This window comes from Cannabis sativa, chromosome 3 (genome assembly GCF_029168945.1).
Source record: "Cannabis sativa cultivar Pink pepper isolate KNU-18-1 chromosome 3, ASM2916894v1, whole genome shotgun sequence".
In the NCBI taxonomy this organism is placed as follows: Eukaryota; Viridiplantae; Streptophyta; class Magnoliopsida; order Rosales; family Cannabaceae; genus Cannabis; species Cannabis sativa.
In genome coordinates, this window is record NC_083603.1 from 44,506,600 (window position 1) to 44,523,254 (window position 16,655).

The 16,655-nt window shown below is 28.7% G+C and overlaps 2 protein-coding genes across 2 annotated transcripts; both read left to right on the forward strand.

The window, feature by feature from the left end:
• Window positions 1-536: 536 nt before the first annotated feature.
• LOC133036098 (uncharacterized) lies at window positions 537-4,529 on the forward strand. The gene is made up of 3 exons (XM_061112580.1): window positions 537-672; window positions 2,167-2,402; window positions 2,481-4,529. The coding sequence occupies exons 1-3, from the start codon at window positions 537-539 to the stop codon at window positions 4,527-4,529; spliced, it is 2,421 nt and encodes an 806-aa protein (XP_060968563.1).
• A 7,152-nt stretch (window positions 4,530-11,681) lies between these two features.
• On the forward strand, window positions 11,682-14,953 carry LOC133035382 (3-oxoacyl-[acyl-carrier-protein] reductase 4-like). The gene is made up of 11 exons (XM_061111231.1): window positions 11,682-12,019; window positions 12,115-12,260; window positions 13,014-13,067; window positions 13,311-13,391; window positions 13,479-13,524; window positions 13,613-13,707; window positions 13,828-13,860; window positions 14,067-14,201; window positions 14,318-14,411; window positions 14,493-14,575; window positions 14,674-14,953. Exons 1-11 carry the CDS (start codon window positions 11,860-11,862, stop codon window positions 14,704-14,706), a joined length of 960 nt encoding a protein of 319 aa, XP_060967214.1. The 5' UTR covers window positions 11,682-11,859; the 3' UTR covers window positions 14,707-14,953.
• Window positions 14,954-16,655: the final 1,702 nt, after the last annotated feature.

A 16,655-nucleotide genomic window follows, 5' to 3' on the forward strand; every position in this document is an offset into this window, starting at 1 on the left:
CCTTTAAAATGAAAGACCTTGGAGAAGCAGATACTATTTTGGGTATCAAAGTTACAAGGCATAGTGGGGGTTTTGCTTTAGGGCAAGCACACTATATTGAGAAAGTGTTGAATAAGTTTAGCCATCTAAAGGCTAAAGAGGCCAACACACCATTCGATCATAGTAAACCACTAGTTAAAAATAGTGGTAGAGCAGTGGCTCAGTTGGAGTATGCAAGTGTTATAGGGAGCTTTATGTACGTTGCCCAATGTACAAGGCCCGATATATAATTTTTGGTGAGTAAACTTAGTAGGTTTACTAGTAATCCAAGTGTGGATCATTGGTAGGCAATAGGGAGAGTTTTGGGTTATCTAAAGAAAACCAAAAACCTATGCCTTCGCTACTCCAAATTTCCTTCAATTTTAGAAGGATATTCTGATGCAAGTTGGATAGCCAACGTTCGGGATAATTTGTCCACAACTGGTTGGGTATTTACCCTAGGTGGAGGGGCGGTTTCTTGGGGGTCCAAGAAACAAACTTGTATTTCTCATTCCACAATGGAAACAGAGTTTATAGCTCTAGCTGCCACTGGGAAAGAGGCCAAATGGTTAAGAGATCTCTTAGTTGAGATTCCAATTATTAAAGAGGATGTATCTACAATATCGATACATTGTGATAGCCAAATGGGAGAATGTTATATTATTTATTAAATAATATAATGTTTAAGATTAAAATTGTGATATATTATATATATTATTATATATAATATAATTGGGAATTATATACATGTAATAATCACAATATAATGTGATTGGAGTTACATATAGCTGTAACATAAGAGGTGGAGTTAATATTTTGTAACTTCCACATGATCATTAATTAAGTGTGTAAAGAGTGGTTACACAACTTAATTTTTTAAATTCAAAAACTATAATTCAAATATAGTTATTGGGGATTGAATTTTATCATTTATAATGTGTATAAGTGAAATAAAATAAAGTGAAAATGGTTTGGAATAGGTTGGAGTGTTATTTGCAAAAGCTGAAAAATTTAGTAACTAATAACTAGTTACTATTTTTTTCAGCATTAATAGTAAACCGTTTTTTGCTATTGGGATGGCTTTTAACAACTCCCATAACCTCCAAATCACCTATTTAATCCCATTTACACCCAGGGACGGAGGGACTTTAGCCTATGTGTAGGCTAAAGCCCTCACTCAAATATATACATTAAACTTTTCACATATTGATATATACATATATATTAATTCACTTTACTCAACTTATTAAAGCCCAATTCACAAAAGCCCTCACTCAATATTTTAATCATAATTCATGGGTCTACTCTTATTCTAATCAAGCCCATTTTAAAAATAGCCCAATACAAATAATAATAAAAATAACACTTTATCTAAAAATAAAATAATATTATTTTACATTAACCTACATAATACATTTACCTTCTCATCTTCATTTCTTCTCAATCCATTCACGCCGACAGACAGCGACAAGACAAGAGAGAGAGAGAGAGAGAGAGAGAGAGAGAGAGAGAGAGAGAGAGAGAGAGAGAGAGAGAGAGAGAGTGAGGTCAAGGCTAAGAGAGAGAGATTGATTAATTTTTTAGTGTTTATATATTCTTTTCTTTCTTTGAAAAGGATTATTTTAAACACAATTTTAAAAGATCATTGCACAACCAAATGGCTAATTACAATAGTAAGTTCTTTTTATCTTTCTTTCAATTTTTTAATTAAATAAATTAAGAGATATTTTTCTTTTCTATGATATTAGTATAAGACAAAGTAACAAGAAGAAGACAAACTATTTTTTTAATACTTTTTGAGTTTGAGTGGTTAATTTTTTTATGTTATTTGAATGAGTCATTGCCATTTTTTATGTGTATGAAGATTATTATTTCTTGAATCTAGATTTATATGGATATGATATATTATTTTTTTTTGTGTGTTTAAAAGATTATATAATTTTTCATTGAAAATATAAAAACAAGAAATAACAACTTTTAATAATATTTATTGTCTATTGAGTATATCTTGTGTGTTTTATATTTAGTTGATTTTTTTTATTTGTTTGCTATCATTATTTTATATTTCATAATTCAAGTAGGATTTTTTAATTCATAATTATAATTATAAATCATAATATTAATCTTTCACATATTTGTTACAAATAGATATGAAGAGGTATTTTAAAAGTATACAAGAGTCTTCAACTTCTATGGGAAAGAGTGATGGAACTGTAAAATCAAGTCGTGTGGATGTTAACACATATCTTGAAGAACTTGAAAGTGACCCCGGGTTGAGAATACCAATTTTAGACCATCCTTCAAAAGTTCGTGATCAAGTTCGACGAGCATATATGCAAAAAGGCCCTTGTCAACCTCATCTCAAGTCATTTCCATCAGAAAAGGTTGGACCTTAATCAAGGGCCTTCAATGTTGCTTGGTATGCAGACTATCAGGATTGTCTTGAATATAGTGTATCAAAGGATGCAGCTTTTTGTTTATATTGCTATCTGTTTAAAGAAGATGTTGGAGGGCAATCAGGTGGTGATGCATTTGTTAGTAAAGGATTCAAAAATTTCAAACTTGCAAAATCAAGGCTTCATACTCATGTTGGAAAACCTTTTAGTGCTCACAATACAGCTAGAAAAATGTGTGAAGCATTAATGAACGAAAAACAACATATTCAAACATTTTTTGTAAAACAATCGGAGCAAGCTCGTAGTGAGTATCGAACTCGTTTGGAAGCAGTGGTTGATTGCATTCGTTTACTATTACGACAAGGACTTGCTTTTCGTGGTGATGATGAATCTGAAGACTCAAGTAATCAAGGTAACTTTCTTGCAATTCTAAAATTTCTTTCCGATCATGATTATGACATTAAAGCAGTTTCATTGAGCAATGCTCTTGAGAATTTAAAATTAACATCACCTGATATTCAGAAAGATATTGTACGGGCTGCAGCTTTTGAAACACTAGATGTCATCATTAAAGGAATTGGGGATTCAATGTTTTCTATTTTAGTTGATGAATCTCGTGATGTTTCTATTAAAGAGCAAATGGCTGTTGTATTACGGTATGTAGATAAAGATGGACATGTTATTGAACGTTTTGTGGGGATTGAATATGTGGCCAATACCACAGCTGTGTCACTTAAAGGTGCTATTGATAAATTATTTTCTAGATATGGATTGAGCATATCTAAATTGCGGGGACAAGGTTATGATGGGGCAAGTAATATGCAAGGAGAGTTCAAAGGTCTTAAAACTCTTATTTTGAAAGAGAATCCATCAACCTTTTATGTTCATTGTTTTGCTCACCAACTTCAACTTGCACTAGTAGCCGTGGCAAAGAAACATATTCTAGTCGGCTATCTTTTTAGTGTGGTAACTAGGGTGATAAATGTTGTTGGATCTTCTTCCAAGCGTTGTGATATTCTTAGAGAAAAGCAAGATGTTGTTATTTCTGAAGCACTCAAGCGTGGTGAAATTGCAAGTGGAAGAGGGCTAAATCAAGAAACCAATCTTAAGCGTCCAAGTGATACTCGTTGGGATTCACATTATGCTACATTGGTAAGCTTTATTAACTTATTCTCTCCCATAACTGATGTTCTTGGAACAGTAGTAGACGATGCTCGAGAATCTGAACAAAAGTTTGAAGCAAGTAATCTGATGGGTTTGATGTCGACATTTGATTTTATATTTAGTCTACATTTTATGAAAGCAATGTTGGGCATAACAAATGATTTGTCAAAAGCACTACAGAGAAAAGATCAAGATATTGCAAATGCTATGAAATTAGTGGAAATTTGCAAGAAACGATTGCAAGCAATGAGAGACAATGGTTGGGATTCCTTTCTTATTCAAGTCTCAACATTTTGTACTAAATATAATGTATATGTTCCTACTATGGATGATATATATGTTGTACAAGGTCGATCACGACGTAATGCTCAAGAAATGACAAATTTACATCACTTTCGTGTGGAATTCTTTTATGCTGTTATTGATATGCAACTTCAAGAGCTAAATGAACGTTTCAACGAGGTAAACACTGAATTACTTCTCTCTTTAGATTCCTTGTGCCCTAGTGATTCATTTGAAGCTTTTGATAAAGAAAGGTTGATCCGATTTGCTGAGTATTACCCTAGAGATTTTTCTACTTTTGAGCTTATCATGCTCGATAATCAACTTGAAACTTACATTCTTGATGTAAGTTCCACTGAGAATTTCTTGGGTTTGAAAAGTATTGGCGATCTCGCTAAAAAAATGGTTGAGACAAAGAAGCATATTGTTTATCCTCTAGTGTATCGACTAATTACATTAGCATTGATTCTACCTGTTGTTACTGCTACAGTGGAGAGAGTATTTTCTTCTATGAATATTTTGAAAAGTAGATTGCGCAATCGAATGGGAGATCAATTTATGAATGATTGTTTACTTGTGTACATTGAGAAAGACATCTTCAATAGTCTTGACAATGAAGTCATCATGCAGCGATTTCAAAACATGAAAAGTCGTCGAGGCAGATTGTAATTTTTATTTTATTTTTTTTATGACAATGTTTTATTTTATTTTGTTGAAGATGAAAATTTGAAAAGATACATTTATCAGTTATTTTTATTAGTTTTGACTTAATATTTATTCAAGCCCTCACTGAGCCAAATTTCTGGCTTCGTCACTGTTTACACCCTCATTAAGAAATGGTAACAGCCATTGGGTGTGTAATGTTTGAATTTCAAAGTTTGTGATCCTAAACACTATAAATAGAGGCCTTGGTTCACCCTTTGAGACACACTCTTTTCTTCTATCTTTCAAACACAAAGCTAGAGAGTTCTAAGGCTTAATAATTCCTAGAAGTATTTCCACAAAGCCCTAAGTGTTTCATAGAGGGGGAAATAATCTTCTTGGACAAAGGTGTAGAAACTTTGTTCAAGCTTTTGGTGATCCCCATCTCCACTTTGGGTGTTTGTCCTTCTTTCTTATTTTGTTATATTCTCAAGTTTTATATTGTTCTCTTGTTCTCCTCTAAACACTCCTACATATATACTATTATATATTTATATCTTGATTATATAGTATTATATATATTATATATACATACTATATTTACACTCTTTATATCTTCTATATATCATCCATTATATATATTCTATATCATATATATACACTATTATATATATGCTTTTATATGGTTTACATTTACTTGTATCTTTGAGTTTCGAGTTGTAACTCTTTTCTTTTATTTGTATTTTGTGCTTCGAAATTGTAACTCTTTATTTAATATATTGTCCTTGTAATATTTTGTTTAGAGTTGTAATTGTCTTAGTCTTTGATTCATCTTATTTTATTCTTCCATTGTAATCTCTCTATTATTTCTAACAATGGATTGTGTATATATGAGAAGAGTTATGCGGACAAGGCATAACTATGTTAGATTCGGTAACTAAAATTGAGATAAACCCTATTAATGCCTTATATGTAAAATAGATATGTGAGCGTAACACAGGGGTTTATGTAACTTACAAATATTTTAGTTTGAAATAAAGTTTGTAACATTGCTGGTAATTTATTTAAATTAAGTTTATTATTTGTTTTAAATCACTTGGCTTGTGAACCCTGATTAATGGGATTAGTTAATTGTAATCACGACACATGGCGTTCCTTTGAGTAGGACGTTACATATTTATATTGACAATTTATTTTTTATATATTTATTGAAATAACTAGCTTAGGAATTAATTTGTATCCAAAGTATAAATTTTAATCTATATTAATGAAAATTACTAAGATAGGTAATATTAAAAAATAAATAAATTTATTTTCCAACCTTAAGTATAAATTTTTAATTTAAAATAATTTTTTATGAACTTATTTTAATAAGTAGGTCGAAAATTAATAAATTAATTTTCTACCAAAATAACAAAATTTTCAATTAAAATTTTATTTTAGTCTTTTGAAATTTAATTAACAGAGTTAACTTTCAATACTTAAAAATTATTTTTCCTATCAAAATAAATACATGAAAATTACTAACTTAAGTGGTAAAATCAACTAAAAATTAATTTACAAGTATTATTTTTCTATTTATTTATTTTAATATCAGTATATTTAACTAAATTAATTATTTAGATAAATCTACATATAAATTTTAATTTAATATTTATAAAATTAAACTTTGGTTGATCTGAAAATAAATAAAAAATTAATTTTCCATCCTCAACATGAATTTTAAATAAATATTTTGAAAATTACTTAATTTAAATTAGTCCAAAATTAATGAAAAATTAATTTTCAACTCAAATTTTATTTTCTATAACTATATTAAATTAATGTTGAAAAATTAAATATATATATATAAAGATGAAATATATCATTTTTAAAATTTTAATAAAGTAAAATAAAATAAATTTTAAAAAATAATTCTAATTTTGTTGATCTAAAATTAGTTAAAATTATTTTTCAAGATAAATATAATTTTTATTTAATTAAATATTAAAATTATCCAATATTTAAGTATCTTGAATTTAAAAGAAAAAAAAATTCAAGTTTGCTATTAATTTTCTATTTAATTAAATACTTAGAAAAATACAAACTAGTTTACTTAAAAATCAATTATCTACTATTATTTATTAAACTTAGTGTTTGTTTCTCTAAATTAATTCAAAAATAATCTATTGAAAAATTAATTTCAAATATTTTGGAATTTATTATGTTGCTAAGAAATTTTTATTATCTTAAACTAATATAATTAGCCTGATACAATTATTTAAACAAGGCAAGTAGACCTTCACAATTAGGATTGTTCATGTGAGAGAAAACTAGATTCAGTATATTGTTACCATTACTAATGACCCCCTAACTCTCACACAAGGTCCAAAAGAGAGGAATTTAACTTTTATTAAATTATTGTTACTCATTGAATATGTCAATTCTAAATGGGCCCAAATAAAATCTATCATTGTGTGATTATTTTATTTAACAACCTAATCTATTTAAATATATATATAAAAAAAAGGGCTCATATATGCATCTAAGTCCATAAGAAAAATATAGGCTCACATATACATTAATTTGGATGAATCTTTTATCATGTTACTAGGTTTATGACATAGATGAAAGGAATATGAAAAAATATACCTTTATTATAAATTATTTAATTGATTTATTAACAATAAACTATGATTAATTTGGATCACGGGATCCATTCACAAGTTAATCATAGCTATTTAAATCAATTAAATAATAAGTTTTGTTAAAATTATTAATTAAAGAGTCATTTACGATATAAATATCTAAGTTTAACTCCTAGTTATAAATAAATACCTAAGATTAATTTTTGGTGGTAATTATACTTAAGTTATAATTCTAAAACTTTTGTAGGTACCTAAATATTAAGTGTTAAGTAAATTGCCACGTGGTAATCCCTGATTAGTCCAGGTTATTAAATATTTATTTTTTTAAAAAAATAGTTTACATATACTAATAAAAAATGACACGTGGATAATGATTAGACATTTAATAGCTAGGTACCTACGGAGTTTCACAAATATAACTTAGATATTATTATTGCAAAAAATTAAACTTAGATATTTATTTGCAACCGAAAGTTAAACTTAAGTATATATACCGCAAATTACTCTCAATTAAATTGATAAAAATTTATTAACAAGTTAACTATAGTTAATTTGGATCTTAAAATCTATTAACAAGTTAACCATAATAAATTTAGATTTAATCAATAAATTAAATAAATAAAACATGTAACAAATATTGTTGAGATATTTAATAATTACATAATTTAACATATTGTTAAAATTAACTATATAATTCGAAAAAATTATAGGATTGTTGAATAATCAATAATATCTTTTCAAAATTTGAAATTTCAACTAACTTTAAAATATCTCAGTTTTCAAACATGGTTAACTCAGTCAACAATTGAGTCATGTTGAACTTTAGCTTGTTCATCATATAGTTTGTAGTGAAAGCCTTGAAGTAAGGAGATAGCGACTCAAAGATCATACTCACTTGAGTCCTCTCGTCAATAATAGCCCTATGTGTCTCTGCCTCATGAATTAGCTCAATCATGTGCAATACAAGAGTCCTAACAGCGACACCCTTCTTTATCTTACAATTTATGTAGCTACAAGTAGCATCATACGTCTTGTTTGATTAGATTGCTGCCCAAACATGGCCTGTAGAGAATTCATTCTCTATATCTTCATCTGTCTTACACAGAATATCGTCCATGCTTACAAGCATTAAAAATTTGGCCTTATTTTTGGATTGAATCTAAGCATCATATCTATCCCGAACATTTTTCAAGGCATCGGCAGTGGGCTCCTCAGAACACCCCTTAGTTAGGAAAAATTTATAATTCTCACAAACTAGCATTAAATTCAAATTCGATTTCTATTTATAAAAGTTTTCACCATTCAATTTTTCAAGTGCTAATAAAGTAGTGAGGGGATTTGGCATGGTAGACATGACTGAAATAAATAAAGTAACATAATCATTATACATGAATAATAAGTATCAATTCAAAATTACTGTAAACGTGATGCATGATCACATACAAGTAAAACACATAAAATCTTGTTTAAGTTATTCCACGATAAAATTCTTTGACAATTGATCGTCGCCTTAGGGTCAGTATCTAATCATTTTCATTGAGCCTATGAGAGAATACTCATCTTTATTATTTTAAAACCTAAATATCTTATTTTTTTTTTCAAAATATAAAGTACCACTATTAGGCCAAGTTAACAACTAACCACTATGAAGCTTAGTTGCACTTTGTAAGAGTAACCCATTATTTCAGATTTTATGACTTAACTTAGTAACGTCGCCTTAAGGGTTGATATTGCACTAAAATACATCACTTCCTCTTATTGTAGTTAAGAGATCAACTTTGAAAAATAGTATAGATACATACCTTCCTTAGGGGGATAAAATCTAAGCCATCTCGATGCAGTCTATACTCCTTTGACAAATAATGGAGGTCGTAGATTACATTGACATGTACTTATTCTCCCACTGAATATTTTAAGTTAATGTGTTTATTTTATTAATTCTCATGATTAATACATATTAACCACTTTAATAATTATGACTAATTTATTTATAATAAAAGGCTTAAATTATAAATAAATTTCTCGTCATAATCATTAAATTTGAATTAACTCTTTAATTCATAATCTAAAACTATTTTAAATTAATAAGTTAATTCTAAATTAATCTTAACCAATTTACATGCTTTCAGTTACAAAACGGTAAACACATAGGACAATTCTAATACGTTATGTTTCTACTATGATATGCATGATATTATAACTGTGTGTGATTTTTATGTACGACATGTTATTCACTAATGCATGAGCATGTTATTAATCAACTATTAACGAATATTTATTTAAAAGCTACAAATAAACAATGATGATGAACTGGGTATTAATTGGGTATGTCTAATTTTATAACTTTGAAAAATTATAAAATAAAGGGTAAATAGCGGCATAAGTACCCAAAGTTTTAAATTTGTAAGCGGCATAAACCCAATGTTTATTTTTAGCGGCATAAGTACCCAATATTTGTAAAACTGTAATTTTTCTTCAGTTTTGTCAGTACAGACTCCGATTTAAATTTATTAAAGGAACATTTGGAAGTAACTGATACTGTATGTTTCTGTCTAGACCCAATGATCAAGAATCTAGACCTTATATGTGGCCTGTTTAAGAAAATAACAGGGTTTGTACAGACGAAATTAGAGAAAAATTACAGGGTTTAATTTAATATTATGAAAAACAAGATGCATGTCTTTCGGTAGCTCATCACGAAAGAACACCACAGTTAAGCGTGCTTGGCTTGGGGCAATTTCAAAATGGGTGACCGTGCGAGTGAGGACAAAGCACGTTAGAAACACTCGTGTTGGTCTGTAGGGTCAGTCGTCAATCCAGGAAGCAATCAGAGTGGCGTACTCGTGTATAAGAGTCATTATTCTGTGGGAGTAAGAGCCCAATGGAGGCTTGAAGCGGGGACGTTACATAAGTGATGTCAAAATATCACATAGCTACATTTATATACATAAAAGATATTTTTTTTTTAAAAAAAAATGTTTTAGTATAAAGTAATAAAACTAATATGAATAAAGAAAACTAATAAATGAATGAATTAATTAAAATTAGTAAAAATAAATTGTTAATATCATTTTAGATCATGTATTTTGAAAAAAAAATATCGATCTAAATCTCTGTTTTATTATATAACAAGTGAACCTGTATTTTTCAAAATGGTACATACAATACCTTGAGTTTGATATTTGACGATCTTTATTTTTATTTTAAATATAAACAATTACTAATACGAATAAATGTAAAAAAACATAACTAATTTTCTCATAATATCTACAAATTAGGTTCTTATTAAAATTTATTTTTACTTAATTTTTACAAAAATAAAATCCAAAATATGTTATATCCAAAAATAAAAGTCATAATGGTGTGTTTGGAAAGCCACAATGTAATTGGATTTGTGTATAATTGGAGGTAATTACACAATTTGACATATTTGTCAGATCATGTAATTACACTATAATTGTGTAATTGGAAGTAATTGAGGGGTTCCAATTACACTCTCCAATTCTTATGGTCCCCCATGAGAATTGAATGTAATTACAGTGTGTAATTGCTAAAAACTTTCCATATTAAACATTAGCTACTAAAAAATATTATTTTCTCATGTAATTACTAACTATTTTGCCAAACAAGCTATTAGGAATTCATATGGAAACAACTGTGTAATTACACTGCATAGTAATTACTATGCAGTGTAATTACACTGTATAGTAATTGCTATGCAGTGTAATTACACTGCATAGCAATTACTATGCAGTGTAATTACATTGTATTTTAAAATACAAGGTGTGTTTGGATGTCAAGTGGTAATTACATGTGAATTCCTAATATCATGTTTGGCATGATAGTTAGTAATTACATAATAAATTAATATTATAATATTTAAAAATAAATTTCATCAATTAATAATATATAAATAAATAATAATCTCTTCATAAAATAAAGTCAAAACTATAACAATTTAGTAGCAAATATTTAAAATAATATTTTTAAGACTATCTAATTGCTCTTGCGTTCTATATATTTTGAGCTATTATATCTCTAAAATTAAACATATATTGCTTGTCATCATCTGTTGGCCCGTCACCAAGTTCTTCATCTGAATCTGAATCAAAATCAATATTGTTCAAACTTTCACAATTTCCTATTTCATTTTCCATGTCCTCTTCGAAAAATTCATCATCCCAATTTTACTTGCGAATAAAGTTGTGAACTACACAACATGCTAATATAATCCAACCTTATATTTTTTGATGATTGATAGAAAAAAGAAAAGTCAATACATTAAAAATAATTAAAATATCATAGCAATTAATTAAAATAATTTGAATTTGTTTTTAGTATGTAATTACATAGTGTAATTACACCCAATTCTCATGGGGTATGAGAATTGGAGAGGGTAATTGAGGCCTCTCAATTACCTCTAATTACACAGTTATTATGTAATTAAGTGGTCACACAAATACGTCCAACTGTGTAATTACCTCCAATTACATCTAATTCCAATTCTCAAGTGACTTTCCAAACGCACCCCTAGTAATTACACAATTACTTCGAAAAACACCTTAATGTTTCAAAGAAAAATTAAAAGAAGAAGTGAGTCTTTAAACTAGGCGTAGGAGCAGTAGTAATCTCCGTCCGCCATTAATGTAGTCTCTTTAGGTTTTCCCTCCATTCCCAATTCCTCAATCTTCCCCTCTTTTTCTTCTGGAGACTTTGCTTTCGCATTCTCAATGGCCGCCACTATTGCCTTCAACGTTGTCAGAGCTCCGGCTAAACTTTCAGGCCCATTTCGCTGCTCTTCTCCTCTCCTCGGTGGCCTTCGATCATCGACTCAGCTTCTTCCTGGTCTTTCTTTCCAACGTACACCTTCATCCTCATTTTCATCATCTGGTAAAATCCTACATTCTTCAGTTTTCTGACTACGTCTTTTCAATCTAAATTGGATTTTTACATGATTGAATGATTTATTTTCATTTCTTTCTCAGGTATCAAGACTCAGGTTGCAGCCGTTGAGCAATCGAGTGTTGCTTCTGTAGCTAAGAATTTGGAGGGGCCTGTGGTTGTGGTTACTGGGGCTTCGAGAGGGATCGGTAGAACAATTGCTCTTACTTTGGGCAAATCTGGTTGTAAGGTCTCTAATCATTATTATTATTATTATTATTATTATTGTTGTTATTATTATTATTATTGTTATTGTTATTATTATTATGTTCGTTCTAAATTTGATTCTGTGAAATGAACAATAGTAACTATAAATAACCAGTTAGTATTTTAAATTGTATTATATAACATATTTTTATATAGAATTATGTTTGGCATTGAGTTGTATACATATACATATACACATCTACAATATTTTGATATGAATCAAAATTTCATATACTTTTATACAATTATATGATATACACTGTAATTTAATATAATATTATATTATACTATTTAATACGGCGTATAAAACAAATCCTTTAAAATCTTTTACTTTAAAATGGGATATGTTCTGAATATTCTATAATTACTTTACATTTAAATTAATGTGTTTACTTTTATATTTGGCTTGTTGAATACATTTCAAAATTAAATTAAAACAAATAGTTGAATAACTAAGAAGACTTAACAAATAACATCTCGAAGGCTTCTTACCAAGTGTCTGCAAGTATGTCCTGAGATTACAATATTTTTAACTATGGATGAAGTAATGTAGCTGAGTTTCCTATCTATTGAGTGAAAACAAGTTCTAAACTTCCTTATAAATTATGGCCATCATAAAACCCTTGTAAATTTTCTAGTGCATGCTCAGAATCTTACTTTGCTGTGTACTGTAATGGAAGATTTTTTGTTTTACCTTTATGTTGTTAGTGGTTATGAGCTTCAATTACTATTACAGGTACTTGTAAATTATGCAAGGTCATCAAAGGAGGCTGAAGAAGTTTCCAAGGAGGTGTGTTTATAGCCATTTTGACATTTGATTGTAGTCTCTGAGTCCTGACCATTCTTTTGTGTTCAATCAGTTTGTTCTTTCCTTTCCATTTCATTCCTGATAGTGACATCGATTTAATATTTCGTTGCGCCTCTTTCTATCTTTCAGTCATTTAAAAATGAAATATATACATCTATAAATGAAAGCTGTTCCAGAATGTTGATCATGTGAGATAGTATTCTGAAACTTTACTGTGTTTTCTAGATTGAGGCACATGGTGGTGAAGCTCTTACTTTTGGTGGTGATGTCTCAAAAGAAGAAGATGTAGAGTTGATGATCAAAACTGTAAGTAAACCTCATTTGGCTTTACTATAAAAGGAAAAAAAGAAAATCTATTTGCAGGTACCCTCACCCTCACTTAAATGTTTACAGGCAGTTGATGCATGGGGAACAGTTGATGTCTTGATCAATAATGCAGGTTTGCAGTTATCACTTTTCTATCAACTTTTTGTTTTGTTTTTTGTCTTTTAATTTCAGCTGACTTTGCTGTATAAGTTGTTTTGTAGGAATAACTAGGGATGCATTATTGATGAGAATGAAGAAAGCCCAGTGGCAAGATGTGATTGATCTAAATCTTACCGGTGTCTTTCTTTGCACTCAGGTGTGCAACAATTTTTATTTTTGTACTCCCTTTTCTATTTTTTTTCCCTAAAAGAACAAGAGTGGTGGTCCGATGTATGAAAATGAAGTTTATTCCGTCTAACTTTCTTCTCTTAAACAGGCTGCAGCTAAAATAATGATGAAAAAGAGGAAGGTAAGTCTGAAGATTTTTTAAGCAGAATATTTTGTCACAAATTCGAACCCCCCAAATATATAAATTTTCCTTTTAATGACAATTTGGCACCTCACAAAGATGAGAGGTTTAATTTTTAGTCTCAGAATGATTTTTCTTACATTTTGTGCTTTTTTTTTTCCCTTTCTGCACTCCCTTAGTTCATTATATAGTCTTTTCTTTTACAGGGGAGAATTGTGAATATAGCATCTGTTATTGGTCTGGCTGGAAATGCCGGTCAAGCGAACTACAGTGCTGCGAAAGCTGGTGTGATTGGTTTCACCAAGTCCGTTGCAAAAGAATATGCCAGCAGGAATATTAATGTAAGTAATCTAGGATCAAATTATAAATTGTATTGGGAGAAACATTTCTATTCTAAGTTTCTTGTTCTTGATTATGATATACCTCGAAGCAAATAATAAATCCTTCTTTTTCATAGGTCAATGTTGTAGCTCCTGGTTTTATTGCATCCGATATGACTTCCAAACTTGGAGAAGACATAGAAAAGAAGATCTTGGAGATCATTCCCCTAGGTGAGCTAAATAAATACCTCCATTTTTTATAGTTATAACAGTCAAATTAGGATACGATTAAGCTTTTAATCACTCTCACAGGACGATATGGTCAACCTGAGGAAGTAGCTGGACTGGTAGAATTCTTGGCACTTAACTCTGCAGCTAGTTATATTACTGGACAGGTACAATCCTTTACTTGCAACTTCCGAAACACTTGTAGCCAAAAAGAAAAATAGCTTGTCCAGAAAAGGTGATATGCATTTGTGTTCTTTCATTTTAGGTTTTTACAATTGATGGCGGAATGGTGATGTAAAGCCTGAGTTCGCAATATTGCATGCTTCAAGAACAAGTCTTTTTTTTTTTTTTTTCGAGTTTCACTCTTAGATAGATTCTTATTTTCTGCTGAAAATTACATAAGATAGGAGAGTATAATTTGCTCTGTTTTTGAGGGGATTTTTGTATGCTTTATTTTGAACTATTATGGGTTTTAAAATATTCTATGGAAACATCAAAATATCAAATGCAAAAGAACAAAGAAAGTCTTTTCTAAGTTAACTTTATTTCCCTTAAGTCTTTTTTTCTTTCCAGTCCTATAGGAGTGGACGTGTCAATTTTAAGTTATACATCCAAAATTACATCTCTAAAAAGAGATTATTCTGTTAACCTCGAAATTCTGCAAGGCAAAATCCCAAAGCTACCCCAACTGAAGCCATCATTTTGTTAGTTTTTCGGTTAATTATGCCGAACTCCAAGATAATCCATGTAAAAATACCATATGTAGCCTATTAAGGGTCATATTTTTATTTTTGTATTTATTTCGATCTCTTCTTATCCAACATGTTAGAAAATAGGCTAATTAAGATTTTTACTCCCGAACTTTGATATGTATCATGTCCCTTGAGCTTTTAAGATCGTTAAAAACACCCCCTGAACTATTGAGATTGTTGGATTTAAAGACTTGTTTAATTTTAGTAAAAAAAGTGTAATATGGATGAAAGTTCAGGAGGTATGATTTAGTACATATGTTAAAGTTCGAGGACATGATTTGGTAGATATCAAAGTCTGGAGCATAGTTTAGTACATGAACAATAATTAATTAGACAAAAGTCTTTAAATATAACCATCTCAATAGATCAAGAAAAATTTTTAACAACTAAAAAAATTCAGCGGGCATGATTTAATACATGTTAAAATTTAGGGGTAAAAATCCTAATTAACTTAAAAAATAATAAAAGAGAAGCTCACACTTTAATTTGGGTTAATAAGATTCACAAAATAATGAGGATCTCGTTTAGTCTAAGCACATTAGCAATAATTCTTTCTAGGATGGAAAATATTGAGTAATACAAGTAAGCCCTAAATCTACCGTACTACTAATAAAATTACTATTTAGGTTAAGATAAAATTAATTAGTAATTTTTTTTTATTAAATATGAAATAAAAAAATTATAATATTTAAATAATTATCAAACTGATTTTTTTATTGATATTATTTTAAATTTAGTTTTTTTAAATAAATAATTATATTTAATAATCCAGTAACAAAATTTCTCAATTGTTTAGAGAGAATATCACAATTGAAATATCTATAATCAAGCTTTTAAATTTAAATTTAAATAAATATTTAATATTTGAATTTAAATAATCCAAAATTAAACCAACTGTGTGACGCCACCACTGTTTTGTCCAGACAATAGTGTTTTTCTAATTTATTTAATATTAAATTTAAGATAAATTATTTATTTTTAAAGAAATAAAAACCATTTTGTCCCACAAAATAAATTATCATTATCTTTTATTTTGTAACATCCATACCCTTGGTAATGTAGTATACAAGCAATTTAGAACCTACAATACTAAACTCTAATATACCAAACTATTTATTGAAGTTTTTAATATAATAATTTTATTTATTAATTTTATTATTAGTCCGCTATAAATATAAAATTACACTATTAGTTATTATAGAATTATATTATTAAGTTCATTAATATTAGTTTATTGATATAATCAATATAAGTAGTTATGTACTCCTATTAATAATTAATAATTAGAATTGGTCAAATTATTATTTTACTATTCTAATTATCTCTTTATCCTCTAGTACTATTTATTCACAAGCAAAAGTTCATTCAAATTAATTCTAAATTTGTGTATAATTTTTTAGTTCTAGAATTAACAATGAAAGAGAATCAATCTCCATTAGAAAAGTCAAGATTCTATATCTAAGTAATATGATCATAATTTTAATACGTCCTGCAA